Raw genomic sequence first — 25,372 nt, forward strand, 5'->3', positions numbered from 1 at the left:
GTGTTCAAAAACGTAATTCCGTCTCTGTCAGAGTTATTGATGGCTCCTTAATCTCCTCGGGGCCCATTCGCCTTGAAACTGTCCCTTTAAGGACTACTACTAATTATATCCATTCTGAATTTCTTGTTTTTGATGTCATAAATTCTCCTCTTTATCCAATAATATTAGGGATAGACTGGTTACGGACTCACAACCCACTTATTACATGGGCTCCTTTCTCTCTCACGTTTAACTCTGCATATTGCCAGGGAACATGTCTACAACACATCCCCATTTTGCATGTTACTGGGGAATCCACTATACCTTCCAGCTATTCAGAGTTCGCTGATGTGTTCAGTAAAAAGGAAGCAGAGACACTTCCTCCTCATCGACCCTATGATTGTCCGATTGACCTTGTTCCTGGTGCTCCTATCCCTTTTGGACATATTTATCCTCTCTCTGAATCAGAGTTAAAAACCCTCAAGGAATATCTGGATGAAAACCTCCGTAAGGGGTTCATTAGACCTTCCTGTTCACCAGCCGCTTCCAGCATGTTTTTTGTAAGAAACAAGGACCAGACTATACGGCCAATCATCGATTACAGGTCTTTAAATAAAATAACTATCAAGAATCGTTACCCTCTTCCCCTGATCAATGAGTTGATTGAAAGATTAAGAACAGCTACCATCTACACTAAACTTGACCTTCGTGGGGCATATAACCTTGTTAGAATCAAGGCCAATGATGAATGGAAAACGGCGTTCAGGACCCGATATGGTCTTTACGAATATCTTGTCATGCCCTTCGGGCTATGTAACGCCCCTGCAACCTTTCAGCATTTCATTAACGATATCTTCCGAGATCTCCTAGACGTTTGTGTCATCATTTACTTAGATGATATTCTCATCTACTCCAACAACCTTGAAGAACACAGAAAACACGTGAGATGGGTATTATCCAGATTAAGAACACACAAATTATACGCAAAACCAGAAAAATGTATATTTGAAGTCAATGAAATCACTTTTTTGGGATACGTTATCTCCCCTCATTCAATAAGTATGGATACCTCCAAAATAGATTGCATTGTCAATTGGTCTACTCCTACTAATACTAAGGACTTGCAACGTTTTCTGGGATTTGCCAACTTCTATAGGAAGTTCATTAAAAATTACTCCAAGGTTGCTCATCCCCTCAACCTGCTCAATAGCAGTAAACGGTCCTTTGCTTGGAACGATAAGGCTCAAGCAGCCTTTGATGAATTAAAACGGAGATTCACAAGTGCTCCCATTCTTCAACTACCTAATCCTGCTTTTCTCTACGTCATGGAAACGGATGCTTCTGACACAGCTATCGGGGCTGTCCTCTCTCAACACCAAACGCCTCAAGATCCTCTCCATCCAGTAGCTTTTTTTTCACGATCTTTGTCTCCTGCTGAACGAAATTATCCTGTAGGAGAAAAAGAATTATTAAGTATTAAAGCTGCATTCGAAAACTGGCGTCACATACTTGAAGACACACGCACTCCTGTAATTGTTTATACAGACCACAGGAACCTTGAATATCTTCATTCCAACAAAACACTCTCTGCCAGACAAGTACGCTGGAATCTTTTCTTTTCCCGTTTCAATTTTCAAATCATCTACAGACCTGGATCCAGAAACAAAAAGGCAGATGCCCTGTCCAGAATTCACCAAGATCTTCCTGTAAACGAAACTCAACCTCCTAAAATCATAGGTATTATTTCGTCATTAATTGATGATATTAAACATCTTAAAGAAGAAGATCTTGAACTTCCCAAACAAAGCAATCTATCAAAAAAGGACGGTATGTACTACTTCAAAGACAGGTTATACATTCCTCCCTTGCTTAGGAATAAAATACTCTCCTTGATTCATGATTCCCCTCTGGCTGGTCATCCTGGTACAAGGAAAACACTGGAGCTGTCTAAAAGATATTACTGGTGGCCTCGCCAGGACAGAACCATAGAATCTTATGTCAAAAACTGCCCAACCTGTCTGAGATCAAAATCTGACCATCACCCACCATTCGGTCAATTACTGAGCCTACCTGTTCCAGAAAGACCTTGGCAGTCCATCTCAATGGACTTCTTGGTAGAACTCCCTCCTTCGCAACATCATACCACCATTCTGGTAGTGGTAGACCGTTTCACCAAGATGTCCCATTTTATTCCTTTGAAGAAATTACCCTCTTCATCTGAACTTGCAAAAATATTCATCAACAACATCGTGAAACTCCATGGTCTTCCTGAAGAAATCATATCAGACAGAGGAACACAGTTCACCTCCAAATTCTGGAATGAGATGTGTTCCTCCCTCAACATTCAACGTAAATTATCTTCAGCCTATCATCCCCAAACCAACGGACAAACAGAGAGAGTTAATCAATGTGTTGAACAATACTTGCGGTGTTATTGCTCTCATTTACAAGATGATTGGATCACGTGGTTACCAATGGCAGAGTTCTCATACAACAACTCGGTACACGCTAGTAGCAAAATGACTCCATTCTTCTCAAATTTTGGATTCCATCCTTCTTCATTCCCTGATCAAGGACTTCCTTCTTCTAACCCATACGTCTCCAACCATAACTCGTTCATGTCTGCCCTCTTCCTCAGGTTACGTGATAACCTTAAAAATGCATCATCTGCTCAGAAAAAGTTTTTCGATACTGGTAGACGACCTTCCCCTACTTACAAGGTTGGTGATCTAGTATGGCTCTCTTCAAAAAACATTGTCACCAACCGTCCCTCAAAGAAACTGAGCTCACTCTTCCTTGGCCCTTTCCGTATATTGTCGCTTATCAACGAAAACGTGGTTAGATTGAAACTTCCACCTACCATGAAACTACATCCAGTCTTCCATGTGTCATTGCTTAAACCACACCACTCCGACCCTTTCATGAGGGAGGTTCTTACCACTCCTGATCCCATTCTGGTACAAGGTGAAGAGGAATACGAGGTCCAGAGGATTCTCGATTCACGAATCCATCGTGGTTCCTTACAATATCTTGTCCGGTGGAAGGGCTACGGAGTTGACGAAGATTCATGGGTGTCGTCCTCCGCGGTGCATGCTCGTCGACTTATCAATGCGTACCATGCTCGCTACCCATCCAGACCTCGTTGACAGCATCCGGTGGCTGCTTCTTATGAGGGGGGTTCTGTCAGACCTTCCGGCATTCGCTAACCGTGGACTTCCGGGTTCTCGGAGCGCGGCCACTCCCCCTCCTATGACGCGGTCGTTCCCAGGATTCATAGAGAGACCGCGTCAACACCACAGTGCTGGATCAACTCGAAAGCTCCCGCGAACTTCAAACTGAATATTTACTACTTCTACTGTGTATCGGACCCGGACTGTTTAATCGTTTACCCTCCTTCTCCTCTCCTACGACCTCGGACTGTTTTTGGATATTCTCTTGCCTGCTGCAACCTCGATTCTCTGTGGAATCTCTATCACCAATTTGGATTATCGCTCCTTCATAAGTTAAGTAAACCAGATTGGCTCAAGCTTAATATATAACCATCCTAATTCTAAGTGGTTCGCTATCTGCTCCACCTAAACTCCTAACCTTGTTTTCAACACCTACTAATTAATCATCTGTCTCCTAATTTGGAACTTCTCGCTGGTTGTGTTAAATTTGCCTTATCTCAAAACAACTTCAACTCCGCTGCTGTTTATAACCTGCCAGGAATTAAAGAGACAGTTCAAATTGATTATCTTTTTTATTTAAAAGCAATAAACAATATCAAGTTCAGAAATCTGCAGTTGTTTCCATCTTGTCAACAATTGAGCATTACAAGTTCACTAGGAAGCCCAGGTTCTGGATAAGATGTAGGGTCCACTTTAAATGAACTAGCAGTAGGATGTCGTCCAAGTAAATGATAAGGCGGACTCCATGTAGTCTGAGAAAGGCCACCACTGGTTTGAGTATCTTTGTGAAGCACCAGGGGGCGGAGGACAGACCGAAGGGAAGGCATGTGAACCACCACTTCTTTGTTCCCCAACGGAACTGGAGTAGATCTCTGTGTATTGCCGCTATCGGGACTGTCAGGTATGCGTCCTGCAAGTCTAGTTTGACCATCCAATCTCCGGGAAGGAGCAGGTCTCTGAGGCAATGTATGCCCTCCATCTTGAAGTGCCGGTATTGGACAAAGGCATTTAGGGGTCGTAGGTTTATAACCGGGCGAACCCCGCCTCCCTTTTTTGGCACTAACAACAGGTTGCTCACGAAACCTGGAGTATCTAGAGGGATTTCCTCTATGGCCTTTTTGGTCTGTAATTCTCTGATCTCCGCAGAGATGAGGTCGAGGTGTGAGTTTGGCATGTGGAGTGCCCTGAATGGGAAAGGCCGTCAGTTCTAGGTGGTAACCCTCTACCGTCTGTAACACCCAACTGTCGGACGTGATCATAGCCCAAGCCCGATAGAACAGGGCCAGTCTGTCCCCCACATTTATATGGGAAAAATGGGGAAAAAGGGTACTCACCATAAGGGCGTTTTCCTGTGGGTGTTCCTCGACTGCCGCGGTATGCCAAGGTCGTCCTCGTGAAGGGAAGAACGAGGTGTAGGACCATTCCTGATTCGGCCTCTGGGGGTTGAAGTAGCCTCTTCCCGGTCTGGAAAAACCCCGGGGGTTGCGGCCCGGTAGACGGCTCCTACCTCTACCGGCCCCGCCAAAAACCTTTGGGCTAAACACCCGTTTCATGGAAGATTGGGCTTTGTCCAAAGCCGTAAAGGTCTTGACATAGGAGCCCAGGTCCTTCACGAAGGACTCTCCAAACAGTAAGCCTTTCGCAGAGGCACCGGGTTCATTTGGGGCCATTCTCGCAAGCTTGGGCTCTATCTTTAGCAGGATGGCCTTCCTGCGCTCGGTAAACATTGCCGTGTTGGCGTTGCCAATCATGCATACTAGGCGTTGGAGCCATCCTAACGCCACCTCAAAATCCAGTTGTGTCTCGCCCGACTGAGCTGTTTCAAGCAATTCATACAGCTTGGTGACCGGGCCCAGAGTGTCAAGGAACTTGTCCTGACAGTTGCGTAGTGAGTAATCTAGGCCCTTCTTGGGCTTCCAACCAGTCTTGGTCAGAAACTGCACAATTTGCGGGTCAACTTCAGGGTTTTTTGCCACTGCATCAGGTATGATAGGTCGGGGGCACTCCGCTCTCAGTTTGTTATGACCCTCTTGTGAGAGGAATTTGCGGACTCTGAGAGCCAGGTATTGAGCGATGTGCTCAGCGGGCTCTCATTCAGCGGAGCGAGGGTGCCTGAGATTGTCTGGGTCAAACGCAAGGGTGTCCTTTGCGTCACAGGTTGACTCTGCCCCAGGTGTCCCCGACTGTACTTTGGCCTGAGCCGGTCTAGAAGGGAATTGTGTTCCTGGGAAATCCTCATCTCCGGAGGTCTCCTCCCCGTAGGGATCCGAGTACTGGTCATCTGACCCTTCCTCCCCATCTTCGTCTGAATCAGACAGTAAATCATGGGCCCGTGCCCGTTTCCACTCTCTGGTCGCCGTATGCCGGGCAGTAGCTCTATTGCGCGGTTGTTGCGTGCCATCACAGACAGCCTGAGGCGTGTCAATCAAACCAGGCTTTACCTGGGTGTGGGGGGAGTATGAGACTGTACTAACTCAGATTGAGCAGGGAGGGCCTGCCTAAGGGCCTGGGAGATGGACTGTGAAATACTGGAGGACATAGCCCCCATGGCAGAGGAGATGGCCTTACTGATGGAATTGGACATAGTGGCGTCCAGGAGGTTTTGGAAATCCTCTGAGCCTATGAGGCTAGGGTCAGCCTGGGGATCAGAGCTTATGGTGCCCCTAGGGGGGGTAGGGTGGTCAGTTAAATCACCACTAGCAGACTGCATGATAGCAGAAATGGAGTTGGCAATAGGTATGAAAGAAAGAAATAAAGAAGGTGCTGGATTGCTTAATCCAAGCACAGGACAGAGTAGCAGACAAAATACCTGGGTCCTGTGTGGGTGGCAGGAGCAGTGTCGCGTGCAGCCTCCACAGAACCGAAACCGCAGTACAAGATGACTTAAAATGCCCGCCGGCACGTGCGGTGACAGAAAACCAAAAAGATGGCCGCTGCGAGTGCATGTGTGGCGAAAATGGAAACGAAAGTAACCGTCGGGCTGTAGAGCAGGCGGGGGCCTGGAGGGGGCCGATAAACGGCCGAGGAGGGGTGGGGGGGACCCGGTCGGTATAGGGAGGGAGCCAAGGCAACCCAATAACGGAGGGGAATAGAAACAGCCCTGGACCCACTGCAGGGCCCAGGAACATACAGAATAGAAACACAGTATAAAGGACAAATCTACAAATGTAGGAAAAGAACAGCAACAAACCCTTATTAGCAAAAGGGGATAGAAACTGTAATTCCAAGTGACAAAATCTACAACAAGCAAGAGAGTAAAATGTACTTAGCTGGTCTGAGGAAGCAGCGAAGAAAGAGGAAGAGAGTGCTACACCTTATATACTGAAAGGGGTGGTTCCTATTAGTAGCACTGTTGAATATGTATATATGTTAATGATATGCTAATTGTCTCTTTAACATTCATTTCTCTCTTCGCTGCTGAGGGAAAATTAAAGAAAGAGAAGCATAATAGGAGCCTCCGTGTCTTTAATAAAATCAACATTTAGTGTCTTTTTAGCCATCAATTATCTTTTTTTTTCTATTGGCTTCATAGAAGAAACCCCTAAGAAACCTGTCCTTTGCTCAGTTTTACATACTTTGGAGATCCAAAACTTACCCGAAAGGCAGAAACTGGATTAAAGGGACACTATAGTCACCTGAACAACTTTAGCTTAATGAAGCAGTTTTGGAGTATAGAACATGCCCCTCAATCCTCTGCCATTTAGGAGTTAAATCCCTTTGTTTATGAACCCTAGTCACACCTCCCTGCATGTGACTTGCACAGCCTTCCATAAACACTTCCTGTAAAGAGAGCCCTATTTAGGCTTTCTTTATTGCAAGTTCTGTTTAATTAAGATTTTCTTATCCCCTTCTATGTTAATAGCTTGCTAGACCCTGCAAGAGCCTCCTGTATGTGATTAAAGTTCAATTTAGAGATTTAGATACAATTATTTAAGGTAAACTACATCTGTTTGAAAGTGAAACCAGTTTTTTTTTCATGCAGGCTCTGTCAATCATAGCCAGGGGAGGTGTGGCTAGGGCTGCATAAACAGAAACAAAGTGATTTAACTCCTAAATGACAGTGAATTGAGCAGTGAAATTGCAGGGGAATGATCTATACACTAAAACTGCTTTATTTAGCTAAAGTAATTTAGGTGACTATAGTGTTTCTTTAACTCGAAACGGAATGCTCAGGTCTAATGATTATAGTATTTGATATGTTGTTACATTTAAATAATTACTTGAAGGGGTGGGGGTGACGATGCTGCTGCCACTGTGCAAAAAATGTACAGGTTGACAGGGATTAAAGGGACACTCCAGGCACCCAGACAACTTCTGCCCATTGGAGTGGTCTGGGTGCCAACTCCCACTACCCTTAACCCTGCAAGTGTAATTATTGCAGTTTTTTATAAACTGCAATAATTACCTTGCAGGGTTAAGTCCTCCCCTAGTGGCTGTCTATTAGACAGCCACTAGAGGGAACTTCCTGCTCTATAGCACAGGTGTGAGGACCTCCAGCGTCGCTCTATTCCCCATAGGGAAGCATTGAAATTCATTTCCAATGCTTTCCTATGGGGTGCGCTAATGCGCATGTGCGGCATTGCCGTACATGCGCATTAGGTCTCCTCGGCCGGTGGGCGGGATCAGTCTCGCCCACCGGCCGACGTAAGCAGAAGGTGGAGCGGCGGGGGAGGAGTAGGCAGCGACGTGGGACATATCGCTGCCTCTGGTAAGTCACTGAAGGGGTTTTCACCCCTTCAGCAACTGGGGATTGGGGGGTGGGAGGGAGAGGGACCCTCCAGTGCCAGGAAAACGGATCATTTTCCTGGCACTGGAGTTTCCCTTTAACTGTATAGGACTCTGCTTCTCCTTTTCTTTTTTTACCACCGTGCGTGCTTTTTAATTACGGGGACGTGTGTGAGGCCAGAAAACCTGCCAGTAAGATATATCCTCATCCATGACTCTTATCAAGAAAATGTCAAGACCCGTATTCACTGGGTAATATGAAGTAATGGTTTGAGATTTAGCCAGGGTACCTGCAAGACTGATGTAATACATTGATTTAGTAGAGCTGGCACTGGGAAGTTTTTACTTGAATCGAATTTCTACTAAGGTAAAATATAAAGCACAAGATAGTGAAAGCCAAAATATAACTATATTATAACTAATATTTATAAAAAATAAATAAAAAAATCATACATTCTGATGCTGTCAGCACGGATGCGGCTTGGGGACGGGGTCAGCACTGGAAACCAGGTAAGTTTTCTTACCTTTTAAGGGGGCTTATGGTGGTTTTAACACAATAGGGTCAGAAATACATGTTTGTGTTCCTGACAGTGGCGTACATACCAGGGTGGCCCGGCCGCCCTGCGACCCAGGTATGTACCCACAGGGCCAGCCTCTTCTGCTGGGGGGCCCGGGAGCCGGCCAGCTCCGGGCCCCCTGAGGCTGGCCCTGCTGTCACCCGTCTGGCTGGCGGGCGCGCGAGGGAGCACTGTTCCCTGGGTGCTCCCTCTTCAGCTCCCTCGCGCACCGCACTGAAACCGGAGCCGGAAGATGACGTCATCTTCCGTCTCCGGCATCAGTACGCGGCGCGCGAGGGAGCTGAAGAGGGAGCACCCAGGGAACAGTGCTCCCTCGCGCGCCCGCCAGCCAGACGGGTGACAGCAGGGCCAGCAACACCACTGGACCCCAGGGAATCCTCCCAGCTGTCCCACAGGTAAGGAGGCTGGGGGGATTAAATAAAAAAAAAACGTTTGAGTGTTAGTGAGTGAGTGTGTTAGTGAGTGTGTTAGTGAGTGTGTGTGTTAGTGAGTGTGTGTGTTAGTGTTAGTGAGTGTGTGTGTTAGTGTTAGTGAGTGTGTGTGTTAGTGAGTGTTAGTGTTAGTGAGTGTGTGTGTTAGTGTTAGTGAGTGTGTGTGTTAGTGAATGTGTGTGTTAGTGAGTGTGTGTGTTAGTGTTAGAGTGTGTGTGTGTTAGTGAGTGTGTTAGTGTTAGTGAGTGTGTGTGTTAGTGTTAGAGTGTGTGTGTGTGTTAGTGAGTGTGTTAGTGTGAGTGTGTGTGTTAGTGAGTGTGTGTGTTAGTGAGTGTGTGTGTTAGTGAGTGTGTTAGTGTTAGTGAGTGTGTGTGTTAGTGAGTGTGTTAGTGAGTGTGTGTGTTAGTGAGTGTGTGTGTTAGTGAGTGTGTGTGTTAGTGAGTGTGTTAGTGAGTGTGTGTGTGTGTTAGTGAGTGTGTGTGTTAGTGAGTGTGTGTGTTAGTGTTAGAGTGTGTTAGTGTGTGTGTGTGTTAGTGTGTGTGTCTGTTACGGAGTATGTTTGTGTGCGTCTGTCACTGAGTGTGTGTCTGTCAGTAAATCTGTGCGTCTGTTCATGAGAGAGTGTGTGTGTGTGTCTTAAGCACTTATCTTTCTCCAGCGCCGGTCTCCCTTAACGCTGGGGATCTCTCCGTCCCCATCCGCCTCTCAGCTCCGAATGCACATGCGTGGCAAGAGCCACGCGCGCATTCAAACCGCCCATAGGAAAGCATTACTCAATGCTTTCCTATGGACGTTCAGCGTTTTCTCACTGTGATTTTCACAGTGAGAATCGCAGAAAATCCTCTAGCGGCTGTCAATGAGACAGCCACTAGAGGCTGGATTAACCCTCAGTGAAACATAGCAGTTTCTCTGAAACTGCTATGTTTTCAGCTGCAGGGTTAAAACTAGAGAGACCTGGCACCCAGACCACTTCATTGAGCTGATGTGATCTGGGTGTCTGTAGTGGTCCTTTAAGGGTATGTGTTTATGCATGCACTGGCATACATACCGCGGTCGCACGGGTCGCAGCCCTGCGACCAGGTGCCCGCCGTCATGTGTTGCGGCCCCAGCCTGCGCAGAGTAAGCGCTCGCGCGGGGGGAGGGGGGGGCCCCGGATCAGTTTTCGCACCGGGGCCCCATGGGTTGTGTGTACGCCACTGGTTCCTGACCCTATAGTGTTCCTTCACGTTATAACATAAAAATGTTAAAGGGTACCTGTCATGGGTATTTTCAGTTGTGTTTAGCAGTTTTACTAACAAATGTATAGATTGGGAGAAAAATCTATTTAGAAATAGGTCTCTTATTTCTTAGTCAAATCTTCGGCATGTGCTGTGGTTGCTATGGAAACTCCCTAGATGACGCTGATAGCGCTGGCTATAGAGTGTAGGAATGAAAGGAATGAAAGAGCCGGCATGCCGACAACAAGGCCAGCATGTCTGTGTCACTAAGGATGTTTGTGCTGCTTGTGGAAATGCATCACAGAATCGAGCAGGAGAGCATGGGGTTACAAGAATAGTAACACAAACGAGGACGAGAATACGGTGATGTTGAATCCTGGGTAAGGTGGGTATTTCTCGAACATTTACATTGAATACATCATGTATCTTTGTGATACAAGATGTATTCAGTGTATTTTGGGGTGTATTTAGGCAATATAAAAAAATAGCTTGACAGGTTCACTTTAAAGAAACACTCTAAGCACCATAATCACTACAGTTCACAATCACCTGATGCTCTCAGCCAATGAGGAACTCTGGACATGGTAGTAGTCATATTGTTCAAAAAACGTTTAACTCCTTAAAATTGAAGAGAGGGCACCATTTTATATACCATCTACTGGACACCACAAAAATAACCTGAAACAGCAAGGGTAGGGCCCAAAATGAGGACAGTTTCATGAGCCCTGGGAGAGTTTGGAAGTGCATACACATCACTAGCATCACTAACGATGAATTCTTGCAGTCTCTAGTTATATCATCAATAATCTATAATTATTCATTGTTACAGTCTGCTTCTGACATCATTATGTGAGACTAGTTTTGCTGTGTGTATAGTTCCCAAAGCAATCATGCACATCTGTAAATATTCAGTTTGGACCTGTATTTCTTGATATTTATGAATTATTGTAAAGATTTAGAGTTCATAAAAGGACAGAAACAGACTTTCAATTTTAGTAGGCACTTAAATGTAATACAGGAACATTCTGAATGTCAAGAATAGCCGTAATGTTCTCGATTCTTGAACCACAGCATTAAGTGAGATTTGTTTGCTTATTAGATCATTCAAAGCTCTATATTCTTTCTGCAAATGGTTGGTTATTTGGTTTTAAATCTATTCATATTTTATTTTTTCAACAGGTCATACTAGTTCAGGTTAACCCGGGAGAAACCTTCACCATAAGAGCAGAGGATGGAACACTACAATGCATTCCAGGTACACAAACAGACAATGCCTTTACAATAATATTTACCAAATAGTTGATTTCCTTGATCTGCTACTGATTATATCTATCAAGGAATCCAGAGCATATTTTTTTTAAATTGAAGAGATCATATCATAAATCATTTCTAGAAACATATCTTTCAGTTTTCTATTAACAGATCTATATTTTTGTCTTATGTGCAAAGTGAAGCTGCACCTGTTAAAATTTATAAATTACAGCGAGATGTACTCAGACAAGTTCAAAGTGTAAAGTGATTTACTTAAAGGGACATTCATCTGCCCAAATACAAAATAAATAAAAATGAACACTGTTTAGTATATATATCCCAATTAAAAATGTAATTTGCAAAAATCTGCATTTCTCCTGTTTGCTGCATTTGGAAACTCTTCCTCTTTTAACCCCGCCCAGAGTTTCTGTGACTGTCCAATCACAGACTTCCCAAAGCAACTCAATGAGAAGTCTTTGCAAGGCAGGTGTTCTGATCAATTGCTGCCTCTTGAGATTAGCTCCACTGAGCTAACCAAACCAGGACATAACAGGACCTATAGCCTGCTTGAAAATCAAGGGGAGTGTAACAAGGTTAATTTATAAAAGTATCAATTTGTATTAAAATCTGCACTTTAGGGGTCTGGGGTATTCCTTTAACACTGAGTGACATATTTATCATGGATAAAGATAACCATTTTCCATAGAGGCAGTTAGGTTGCAAAGACATATATTGCAGTGTACTCATTGCCAGTTTGTTTTGAAAGATAATCAGAAAATGTTGACTTATTAGTAAGTGCTTGTACGAGTTCTGAAACTTAGTGCAATTGCTCAAATAACCTAGTGTTTGTTTAGTAGAATGAAAAAGCCTTCTGGCTTCAGAAAAACAGTCTAATAAATAAAAATGTATAATCCCTGGGACCCCCTTTTACACTGTTATAAAAGGGCTTACAATTTCAAATCCTGTGTTACTAGTCATGCCTTAAAAGTATCTTGCCACCACAAACCTGGAGTTCCATGCCATACTTGCTGGGTTGTATTTCCACTCGCCAATGGTACTTTTTACTTGCCAATGGCTATTGGCTAATGTAATTTTTTTTGCACTGTATTATAATACTATATGCTTTGGTGCAGGGCCAGAAACAAAATGTATAGGGCCTATCAGACCTAACCAATGCCCCTTCAGTAGCAATGGCCGTGGGGGTGACAGCTAGTTCTTCATCCCTTGAATTTGGTATTTGTGAAGTTAGAAAAGCTCCCAGACAGGGGTTCCCGGACTTTCTGTTGCCCAAGAGGGAGCTCAGGGCCCTCATCCTATGGGAAGCAGGGTGAGAATTAATGAATGGAGCAGGGACCTGCCAGATAATATATTTATCATTTCCTATGGCGTAAAAAAGTCAATTGACTTGATGGGAGAGATGCGATCACATTGGCTCATCCAGGGTTGATAAGAACGTTTAACTTCTTCATTATCTGTGTATTGTTAGAAATATAAGTATGTCAAAAAGCTGAAGAAAAACTATCAGTTTAATTAAACTGCTGAGTGGCAGGGAATATGAGGATGTAATGATAAGGATGGGTGTTGAATTGCTGAGGAAAGTAGCTGAGCAGCAGAAGGCTTGTATTAACTCTTCACTTCAAATTAAACAGATTAAAAATATTTTGTTTAAAATTTGAGATTTAGTGCTGAAAAGTGTGCCCCACAAATATAACTTTCCTGGAACCCACAAATTGCAAGTGTCCCCTTATAGCTATAGATGCTGTCCCACAGGGTTCCAATACAACCCAGATTTTAGAATACAATTGTTGGATGAAACTGATAGTAAACTACCTGGAAATGTGTCTGAAAGCTGCTGGAGCCTAATTAATCTTGCAGCTGGGACTATATTTATCTAGCAGGTCCGGCTGTAGGAGTCATGCTGACATCACATTGGTCAGAGACCGGCCAACTGGCACATGCCCAACACGCCCCATGCAGCTGGATGGCTTCACCCGCCAGCATTTCTACCGTATCCCGTTCAGGCCCTTGTGTGTATGTGTGAATATCTAGCTATGTGTATACAATATTCCAATGTTTAAATATTTCAGTTCAGATTGTTTGTGTAGAGTGATGTTTGTAAAAAGGGGGTTAAAAAAAACTTCTGAGCAAATAACATTATAGGACTTGTGAGAATGAAAAGGATGTTTAAGGAATTGTGAACATATAAAGGGTGTTGAAGATTCTATGAGCATGTAAGCTGTGTCAATGGCACACCAATCATACAATGGATTAAAGGGACTGGAGTTTGTAAAAGGGTTAAAGGACCATGACCATGTAAGAGAGGGCTCAGCGAGAGATAAGCCAAGAGAGTATGTGAAAAATTCAATATACATGTCATATGCTGTACTTGAATACTTCTGCAGGGACAACCACCAGTAATTATCAAAACCAAAAATGGGGTTACTAAGAGGGGCGTTTGGAAAAAGTGATATATCTGCTTTAAGAGATAATAAGTATTTTTAGTACTTACAATGTTCCCTTAAATACATTCTAAAAAAAACACACAAAAAACACACTCATATGCACAATTGCAAATGGAATATATGAACATATATATGTGGTTTACTGTCTGCAAATTCAAGTTAGTAAATGTATGGAGAGATAGCTACGTATATATATTTATGCATATTGAGTGGAAAAGCAGTTTTTTACATCTTTTTAGAACTCATTTCATTACTGACATGTTCAGGCATGCTTAGTAGTAATGCCTCCTTATCTGATTTTATTGTGGTGGATGTGAATTCTATGCCTACTGGCTTCACAGTACTAGACCTGCCCTGCCCAAATGTCTCCAAAAAGTGCAGCACAAACGTGCCATTAGACATGATCATAGCTGATAGAGTGCATTGGCAAGGCCAGATGTCTTGTTGGCAGAGATATTTAACATGCCAGAGTGTATGTTCACCATTCTTCCCGCCCTCCTTTTGTACTGACATGCTGACACGGGTGTCCAGTGACATGTATTATGCCAGTTGGTACCTATCACTGCTCCCACCCACTTCTGTCGCCAAACTATGCAGGTTTCTTATAGCCCTCTATAATAATAAATGTTCCTACAAATGTTATTCAGCTAGCTTGAAAACAAGTCATTACTAATTTCAATAATTAGCAGTTTTTCTTATTAGAATTTGTTGTGCTTTTTTCAGATTAGTGTGCATTTAATAGCTATTGAGGTCAATCCTCCCGCACACAAGATCTACTGTTATTTTTATCACACTTGACCTGTCTACATTTATTTCTGAAAATTGTTATTTTACGTTATCCAAGCTGTGCTGTCTGGGTTTCTCAGGATATGATTCTACTTTATTCCTAAAGCATGTGCCAATTTATTGTTTAAAGCCAGTCTTTGTAAAGCAGGGAGTCACCACTTCCCACTAAATGTGAAAAATTCCTCTATAGGTGTTGTTGTTTTAGAAAGGGTTAAATAAATGGCATAGTGTCCCTTACAGTTTAGATTTTCTGTAAACATGAAACATAAATGTGTTACTACTTTACAGTTGTGTTTAATTTATCCATTTATTTTTACTTATTCAAGGAACACTTCAAGCACCATAACCATTACAGTGTACTTTAGTGATTATGGTGCCTGGAGTTCCTTGACAACTCTTAAAGGGTAACTATAAAGTTGTTTTTCTGGCACTTTAGTTCCCTATACTGCCCCCCTCTGTTGCTTTAGGTTAAAAACCTCCTCTGTCACTTACCTGCTTCTGTCAGCAGTCGGGGGTCCTAATGAGCATGCACTGTATGATGCAGGATGTCCTCATGCATGGAAGTGGAGCTAACCCTCAAAGGTAATTATTGTTATCAAAACTGCAAAGATTATCTGTGCAGGGATAAGGGAATTGGGCCTCCCCAGTTCAAGGTTCCTCCAGGCACTTTACATACTGCAAAATCTGGTCTCACATGGTGAAACATTTCAAAATACAAGACACTTGAGTTTTGTTTGACATTTACACTGCAGCTAAGCAGACGATTGCTTGGGCACTTTGGAGCATTCTAGCCATAGGAAGTCAAAAAGTTCAAAGTAGCATGACAACACACATGTCAGATGTGTTTGCATAACATGGAAAATCTTTCATATAAAGTATTTTTATGAGGGGAAGTCACTGCTGAATATGTTTTCAATTTTCCTCACAGATTCGTTGCCATTTTACAAAAGGTGGCTTGCTAATGTCACAGAGATTACTGATAAATATGTTACAGTATATATTAACACCTCCAGTACCAATACCTTAAAACAAGCATGTCAAACTTAAACTCTAACACGGGCCAAATAAAGAAGGTTTAAGTTTATGTGGGCCCCCCCAAAAAACAAACCTTACGTTTTCATCAAAACTTTATTCAGAAAAGTACAATATAAAAAGAGACGCCTAACTGACACTGGACGTACTCACACTCCTAGGGCTTCAAAGTAAAAAAAAAAAGTACATTTATTTTAAGGAAACGTGCTCTTTCATATTAACAATGTTTCAGTCCAAGTACCTTGACAAGTTGGTAATGGGACTGAAATGGTGAATGTATGCTGTTACACAGCTGTAAAAAAACAAATGACGTTATCTTGTTGATTTTGAAGTCCTATGAGTGTGTTCTGTACTTTGGCTAAGATTATCAAACTTGATGATCTCTGCCAATCCAATGCTTTCCTATAGGAACGCATTGGGAGGTTATTGTGCATGTGTATCAAAACACTGCGCGGCCAGTCAGCATCTCCATGGGGAGCGTTCAGCACCTCCATGCAGAACCAATCTAATACACTGCCCCCTCCCCCCATTCTAATACACTGCCCCCCCATCTAATACACTGCTCCCAAATCCAATACAGTGCCTACAAATCCAATACACTGCCCCCATATCTAATACACTGCCCATCCTCCCTCCCTCCACTCATACACTGCCCCGTCCCCCCACTCTAAAACACTGCCCACCCATCTAATACACTGCCCCCCTAATCTAATACACTGCCCCCCTCTAATACACGGCCTCCCACAATCGAATACACAGCCTCCCGCAGCCCTGCACCCTCTCTAATACACTTCCCCCTCCCTCCACTCTAATACACTGCCCCTACCCCAATCTAATACACTGCCCCCCTCCCTTCACTCCACACTGCCCCCACTTCCGACACTCTAATTTATTTATTACACCCTCACCCAATTTAACACTCTGCCACCCCTCCCACCACTCAAATACACTCCCTCTCCCAATGTAATACACTGCCCCCCTTATTTAACACACTGCCATCCCTCCCACCACTCTAATACACTGCCAGCATCCGTCCCCCCAATTAATACACCGCCCCCTCCCTCCACCAATATAATACACTCCCCCCTTCCTCACTTTAACACACTACACAGGAAGGTCCTCCAAGCCCCTCTTCCCCTACCATAAGATGAGCCACTCATCCTCCAGTTCCAGCCAGGGCCAGATTAAGAGCCCAGTGGGCGTGGTGCTGACAATTATGATGGGGCCTAATTACAGAATCTTATCGACCAAAAACACTAGAACAGTCATACCTCTCAAGCGTCATGTATCTGATAGAATTGGTGTTGGAGGTTATACTCAAAGGATGCAGCTATAGAAAAACACATACTCTATGCTAATCTCTCTCTAATTTATGTATTTTTCAAGTAAATCAATACACCCTAACAGCAGTGTCCAGTGAAGCAGAACGTCAATGGGCGGGGTAAAAGGGTGGGCTACTGACGCAAATCATGTGACCAGAACTGCCAAAAGGGGCGAACATGCCCAAAAAGGAGGCATGTCTGTCGAAAGAATTGGAAGGCCAGCCTGGCATCAGTGTCCCTATGTATCACAGTGTCAGCGTCTCCATGTCGGCTAGTCCCCTAGTCTCCCAGTGTCCCCATGTCTGTGTGCCCCGTGTCACTAGGACACTGAGAGACATGGGGACACAGTGAGACATGGGGACACTGAAACACTTGGGGACACTGTGAGACATGGAGGCACTTGTGGATATAGACATGGAGACACTGGGAGAAATGGGGACACAGACATTTGGGGACACTGGGAGAAATGGGGTCACAGACACTAGGGACACAGACATGTAGGGGAACTAAGACACTAGGGACACTGAGAGACATGGGGACACAGACACTAGGGACCCAGAGACATGGGGACACAGACATTTGGGGGAACTAAGACACTAGGGACACAGACATGGGAACACAGACACTGGGAGACTAGGGGACACTGGGAGACATGGGGACACTAAGACACTAGGGACACTGGCTGGGAGGCATGGGGACACAGACACTTGGACACATGGGGCACTTCTGGACATAGACATGGGGACACTGAGAGACATGGGGACACGGAGACATTTGGGGACACTAGGGACACAGAGACATGGGGACACAGACAATGGGAGACATGGGTACACTGAGACACTAGGGACACTGCCATTTGGGGACACTGGAAGACATAGGGACACTGGGAGACTAGGGGACATGGAGACACTGTGTCCCTAGTGTCTCCGTGTCCCAAAATGTCTCCCTATGTCTCAAAGCATCCCCATGTGTCTCAGCGTCCCCATTTCTCACAGTGTCCCCTAGTGTCTCAGTGTCCCCATGTTTTCCAGTGTCCCCACGTCTCTCAATATCCCCTAGTGTCTCAGTGTCCCCTAGTGTTCCTGCTGCCTTTACCTCCATCCTTCACTTACCTGAGCTGTACTCTGTCTCTGCAGTCTGTGAGCTGCCTCTCTCCATACACAGTGACCCCTACTGGCTGGTATTGCAGAGTAATCTCCGTTTATAAATATTTGCATTTGTATTGCTGGAATTACTGCAATACCGTCACGGCCAGACAGCCTCAAATACCGGCTGTGCTTTAAAATACCAGTCAGGTGGCAAACATAAGAGTAGTGTGTAAAAAATAAAATAAATTGAAAAAAACAAAACAAAGTGATTTAACTCCTAAATGACAGTGAATTGAGCAGTGAAATTGCAGGGGATCTATACACTAAAACTGCTTTATTTAGCTAAAGTAATTTAGGTGACTATAGTGTTCATTTAATTTAAATAAAAACTAATGCACAATGTCAAAGGAAGGGAATGCATCTGATCCCCTGACGCACGTCAGAGAAGGCTCATCAGCAGTACTTATGCAAAAGTTGTGTAACTAAAGTCACGTTTAACTTGTTTTTGTTAACTAATTCTCAATTTTGTGCAGCACTCACCTTAGAAAGTTATTGAAGTATCCCGATTTGTTGATCAACTCCTAATCAGAGCAGTACTCACAATGGATGTATTGCAAATGCAAACTCTTTCGATTATAGTTATCTTTGTTATATTTTGGCATTTTAATTTCATGTTCTTGCATATGCTTAAATGCATTATCTAAATAATGCCGTAAAAATGAATGGTGCTGTGTGCAATAAATGTGTTTAGCATTCAGTTTGGGTAAATAAGATACAATGTTCTGGTTCTAAATTATATTTTAGTTGCATGATTTGTCATTAGTAAGTTATCTACAATTTTGGGGGGAAATTGAGTTCCCTTCTCTAATAATGTCTCTGGTTAGTGATGCAACACTGTTAAGGGATATATATATATATGTAGCTTTCTCCAACTATAAATAAACACAATCTATTTCTTAAATTAGAGGGGCAAAGGTTTAAAAATAATATCAGGAAGTATTACTTTACTGAGAGGGTAGTGGATGCATGGAATAGCCTTCCAACTAAAGTGGTAGAGGTTAATACAGTGAAGGAGTTTAAGCATGCGTGGGATAGACATAAGGCTATCTTAGATATAAGAGATTAATGAAAGTATTTTAGAAAATTGGACAGACTAGATGGGCCGAATGGTTCTTATCTGCCGTCACATTCTATGTTTCTATGTTTCATCCCCTGCAGACTTTATTATATAATCCCTGTATATCCAGCGACTATCTCCATACTTACTAGGGAGATATATACTGGTACCTGCACAGATGCCCATATTGCAGAGTTGGTAAAGTTTATATGGCAAATCTTATTCAACACAAACTTGCAATGGCAAACTCCTAAAAGGCTGGTGACATGAGGCCCTACCCCTTTTATAATTCCAAGTATGTGCACTGTATGTTTGTGGTGGTATTTCTCTTTAAATTTATGTTTCATTTCTCAGTATGGGTTTATGTTCATGCCTGGCCCCCTCTATTTTCCTGGATTGGAGTTCTCTCTGCTAAAAAAAAAAAAAAAAAAAAAGTACTGGACTGTGCTGCTTGCTGTCTGCTCCAGACAGTTATGAATGTGACCTGGCAGCCAGCAGGGTTTCCTGCTGACGTGGCCTCCATCAACAGGAGCTGAATAGAGCAGCTTCAGAGCACTGCAAAGGAGATGGTTAAAAGATGAATCATCACTGCTATGAGAAGGAAAATTAATAAGGCTAAGCTGAGACAAAGTGTTCAAATCCTAAAATAACAAAGAAATCCCCGTCCTCAGCAAAAAAAAAAAACAGATTTCTATTTCATATTTGCAACAGATGAAGTAGATTTGGCTTTTTAATATTCTTGACTAGTGATGATGTTGTGGAAGGTCCTATATAAATAGTGATTTATTCCTGGTCATCCCTTTTTGCTGTGCTGCTGTGTTAACATTATATGGGTATTTTTAATACACAGCGAATATTGTAGAATTCAAAAGACTTCTTCAAAATAGTTATTTTAAAAAGTTTCCTATACCTGCAACTCTTGAAATTACACCTGATGTGTTAGCTTGTATGTTCCAATTTGGTTTCCAATTCACTGTTTTGTGTATAAACTATATAAAACAAACAGCAATCGTTAAAGGGCCACTAAAAACAATAAGTGGAGTTTATAAAATAACACCCGGGGCCCTCAGTTGCTTGCACAACAATAAGTACGTACCCAGTGATGTATTTTGGATTTGTGCTGCCCTAGGCACGACTAAACTCGGGCACCCCCAAAATCAAAATGTACCCCTTCAATTTGTGTTAAGGCCATTTTTTTGACTGATAGACACATGCCCTCATTGATACATGCACTGATATACACTCACTGACAGATACACAGTCATTGGCACACACATACAGTCATTGGCACACACTGTTTAACCAACACACACTTTCACTGACAGGCACACACTCTCAGATACACATAAAATGACATACACACACTAACACACACTCACAAGCACACCCATTCTCACTCACAGACACACACTGACATCTACACTCACTCACTCACAGTAAGGTGGACAGCCCCAGAACACGAGGCAAACAAGGCATTTGTCTGGAAGCTTGGGTGGCATTTTTTGGCGCCCTCCCTGAAAGTGCCGCCCTAGGCAAATGCCTTGTTTGCCTTGTGGTAAATACATCCCTGTACGTACCCATGACATATAATCCCAGAGGATTTAATAATGTTGAATATGTACTTGAGAATCTATAATAAATATTAAAAAAAAAAACACACATAGTGTAAAACCAGACAAATATAGATAAGTATTGTGTATAAGACACACTTACAGGCATAAAATGCTGATACATGAAACAGTTCTTACATCACATGGTCGTCCCTCTGGACCCTCACCGAAACTGTCTGCACAGGAGTCCTAATATTCTGATATATAGCTGGTCCAGATCCTGCTAGATCCAGGTAGGTTCCTCAGAAATGCCACTATTTATAATTCCGACCAGTTTTGTCACCAAAGACTTTGTCGAGGAGAGCTGCGTCACAGGGTGTTGTTTTAGAAACACCATTCACTATTTTTGTTATATAGTCTTCAACACTATAATTGTTTGTTGTATATTTCTTCACGGTTTATAGAGTTTTATCGGGTGTGCTGGGGTAGTTAATTTTGGGTAACACTCTACCTAACTACTATGTTTTTTATTGTATATAAACTATATAGGTTTATTTTTTGAAAACATAAGATGTTTCAATAAATGGTATTTGCATACCACCCATAATCCAAGGATATGAAAGTAGAATAAAGGGGTTGGGAGCGGATGTACCAGTGATGCATTACTCGTCACCAGTGATACCTGGCTACAGAAAGAAAAATCAGGAGTTCTGGTGTCTAGGTCTCCTCGTGTGTAGAGTGCTGCAGAATGGGTAAAATGCACCACGACGATTTTGCGCACCGGCAAACACATTTAATATGGGAGATGTAGCAAAATGTTATTTTCTAGAAAGTTGTCTAAAATACTAACATCAGGGAAATCCACGTGAAAACCAGTGCAATCTGTAGGCACCTTCCATTGGTGGCTCCTCCACTTTTACATTTTTACACTATTTTTTAAAACAAAACACTTTGATAAATCTCCCCATTGAGTCTTTTTTGTGTGTACATTTCTCTGGTGGCCGAAATTTATTTTCTGGTGGTTTTATGCATATGCTCCTTGATGACCAAATTACACAGGACTGAAAGGAATATGTTCAGCTCTCTATTCAGCTGAATTATATATACACTCGGTATTGCGTACAATTTGGGTTTTACCATACCTAAAAAATGCACCTCTGTTACCACTGGTAATACATTTCCACTCTTGGAATGTGCCTGCTAATAGCACTGGTCTCTATTGCTGCACTTTTAGTAGTTTAGACCACTTTTCAGAACAAAACATTTTTTATACATAATCCCGCCCATTATTTGATTTCCACCAGTCTCTGCATGGTCTCTCAATGCTGACTGCCAGGTGCCACTAACAGAGCCTATAACAATGAGTTGGAGGCAGTAAGATGGAGGTGCCCATTCGTAAGATAAAGAGGTGTGGATTTATACATTTAATTGAAATTTTCACACCTCAAAAATACATATTTGATAAATATAGGGATTAAGTAAACATAATATTTAAAATCTGGGGAATTGGTAGTCACCATTAAATATGAATGTGAACCCACCAATATGAATGGGATATTAATTAACTCTAAGAAGAGTTTATGTTATGGGTCCTTGGGGCAGATGTCAATTATATATATATATATATGCTTTGTAAATAGTGTATCCATAGATCTTTTGCATCTTACTAATGTGTCAGGCTTCCTTTTGTAGCTTTAGCAACAAAAGAGGAAGACCTATTTAAACAAGTGCTATAAGCCCTTTGAGGCATGAATAATATGTGGCGTGTTTACTCTATTCGCATTCTTTCCAAATAAATTCTGATGTTACGTTCAGGGAGATAGAAATGGTAATGAATGTAGACATAAGATGATGGATGATGTTTCTGTCAAATGAAATCCCCAAGGGCAGTACTTAAAGAGGAACAGTAACCTTTGTGCTGTGGACAGTTCAGTTTAAACTCACCCAGTAAATGCTACGGAAACTAAAGTGACGGGGGAAGCATAAAACAGAATAACAATATTTACCTCTGCAGCCTCTTCCCATAATGCCCCAAGTCTGTGGATGAATTTTCTTCCCTGAAATGGACTTTCTAGGCACCATAACCCCTGCAGCACATTATTCTTTGATTAGGAGTGTCGGGTGACTGCTCTCAGCCAATTTTTATGAGTTGTCAGTCAGGAGTCAAACCATTCAGACACAATCTGACATTATTGACAGATGGTGCCAGGGGACTCTTGGCACCATAACTACCACAGGATACTGTAGTGATGTAAGGTGCATAGAGTATTAATGTTGTCATTGTAATGATGATACACTTTTGTATTTGAACATAACATGATGCGATTCTACTGGTTTATATGCCTTTACTAGCTCCAATCTGTGATATATTTTTTTTAAAGATATATGTATTATGCTCTGCTAACTCGCTACTGCCCACTATTATAGACTAAACCAACAGATTATTGCGCCCGCACAACAAAACAGGACCCACGCGAGGAGTGCGTGGCCAAATTCAATAAGACCCAATGGAAACCCACTATTTATCAATATTATATGGGACGACGAGTCCCCACTACGAATTAAACCTTCAGGTTAGCTATACCACAGACGTTATAATGGCCCGTATCCACCTAGAAGATACTCCTAGGCTATATGCAACCATTATGATGACCGACGAATCTGGCTCACCCAGAGGTCACGCACTCACCCCTTAATGTACGACTATAAGTTGCAGATGTTTGCATATTTAATACATGTAACATAACGAAGTTACCGATACTGATACTGTACTACCTTCTAATTGTTAATATTGTTTAGGTTTTCATTTCTTTATAATCGTATGGCTGTTCCCAATTTTGCGAGACCTGCGTGTCTCCTATTTTGCTATCCTATCACACTGTTGTACATTTTCGATGACACAAATAAAAGCCGTTTGAACCGAAAGAAATCTGTATTTCAAAAACAAAAATAAACAGCACTTCCCATCGAGTCATTAAGTCATCATCACAGTGTTTTAGCTATGTTTGCACTTCATTCACATTTACACTGATCATTGCATCAGCACAGATGGATTATGTAAAATTATTGAATCACAGATGATTACACCTGTGATTTAAAATACAGGTATCAAAATGCTTGCCAATGCATGTGCGGTAACAAATACTACCTGTCATAATGCTCAATATAATTGTGTAACAGAGCAAATAGGCTAACTATAAGCATAGGAAGGGAAAATGGGAACGAGGGGTCGGGCACAGTTGGTTACAATGGGATTGTAGTTCCAAGAGGTTGAGAAGACACATGAGACTTTTAACCCGACCTTTCTGTAATTCCCACGCTTTAGAGTTGGGTAATAGTGTGTTTCTGGCTAGGGTGGTTAATTTTTCCATAGTTTGATTATCTTCCACTCTTGTTCTAACTTCCTGAACAGAAGGGACAGGATATTTAGCAGTATGGTAGCTAGTGTTCTTTGCACTTCTAGCGTGATTTTATTAAATCGTTTTTATTCACGGTTGATAAGGTCTTCCACCTGTGTTGCCATCAGAAAGGATCAAGGATTGATCCCAATAATATTATTGATTTAAACAGATGCAAAAAAATGGATACAAATTAAACAAAAATATGTGCACCCGATTTCCTATATTTTTTGCTTCTTAACCGAGTTCATTGATTTTCACAAGCTACGGATTGACTAAGTGTCCTCAGCTCCATTATTTTCTGAAACCCCTGCCCCGTAACAAACAAAGCTCAGAAAGACTGGCTGTAGTAATGCTTTACCACAGTTAATACATAGTCCAAGTGCCTCCCATATCTTTGGCAGTAAGATGCTGGTCCTTAAATAGTGCAGGAGTTTCCAGAATCTGTATCAAACGAAATCCACACAAATGTCATATAATATATCAACTGAGTCCCTTGTTAACCATAAGGAAGACATGGTGCCTCCTTTTTCACACTCTACATTCTTTTAAAAATACTTCCTTGGCAGTTACCAATTGTAAAAATAAAAAAATAAAAATAAAAAAGTGGGTTTATTTACTTATAAATAGCTTGGTTTGTAAGGAACTATCAATACAGCTTTTGTGTTTACAAAGGTTCTCTTGCAATATGTTTACGGTTCCCCATTCATGTCAGTTTTCTGTTTACTTTTTAGCTCAAAGCAGACCCTCACTTGTATTATAGTCAGTAAACATTGCACAAGTCAGTCAGTACATTTGAAATCCCAGATGCTGGAGATTCCAAGTTGTCAATCATCCCAGTATAATCTGTTTATCTTGCTGTGGTCATTTCTCCACCTTACCTCTAGGTTGGCCTGTTTTTTTAAGTTGGTTGTGTTTGCTTGACCTGTGGCATTAAAGATCAAAGTTGCTTAGCTTACTGGTTAGCTTCCTGGTCAGAATGGTTGTTAATATTCTCATTGCTGTACAGTTAGATTTATGTTTATCCTGTTCCTTCTTGGTGATGATTTTTCTCTTCGTTCACTATATGTGCATTGTATCCATGAGCCACTAAGCACTCCACTAATCAGTGAATAATATACATTAGGCTCTACATTAGGCATCTCATATTTCACCCCTCCAGATGTTTGTAAACTACAACTCCCATGATCCTCTGGATATGTGTTGCATGCGAACAATTCTAGTGGGTTTATTTACTGTACACCAAATTTTGTCCACATGATAAAA

At 42.3% G+C, this 25,372-nt stretch overlaps 1 protein-coding gene across 2 annotated transcripts in view; it reads left to right on the top strand.

Annotated features, from left to right (window-relative positions):
- Positions 1-25,372, top strand: part of FNDC3B (fibronectin type III domain containing 3B) — a 296,429-nt gene that overhangs the window by 68,314 nt on the left and 202,743 nt on the right. For both annotated transcript variants that reach the window (XM_063442678.1, XM_063442679.1), the window contains exon 3: positions 11,280-11,355. In XM_063442678.1, coding sequence (XP_063298748.1) covers positions 11,280-11,355 — 76 coding nt within the window. The remainder of the gene's footprint in view (positions 1-11,279; positions 11,356-25,372) is intronic.

This window comes from Pelobates fuscus, chromosome 2, assembly GCF_036172605.1.
Source record: "Pelobates fuscus isolate aPelFus1 chromosome 2, aPelFus1.pri, whole genome shotgun sequence".
Classification (NCBI taxonomy): Eukaryota; Metazoa; Chordata; class Amphibia; order Anura; family Pelobatidae; genus Pelobates; species Pelobates fuscus.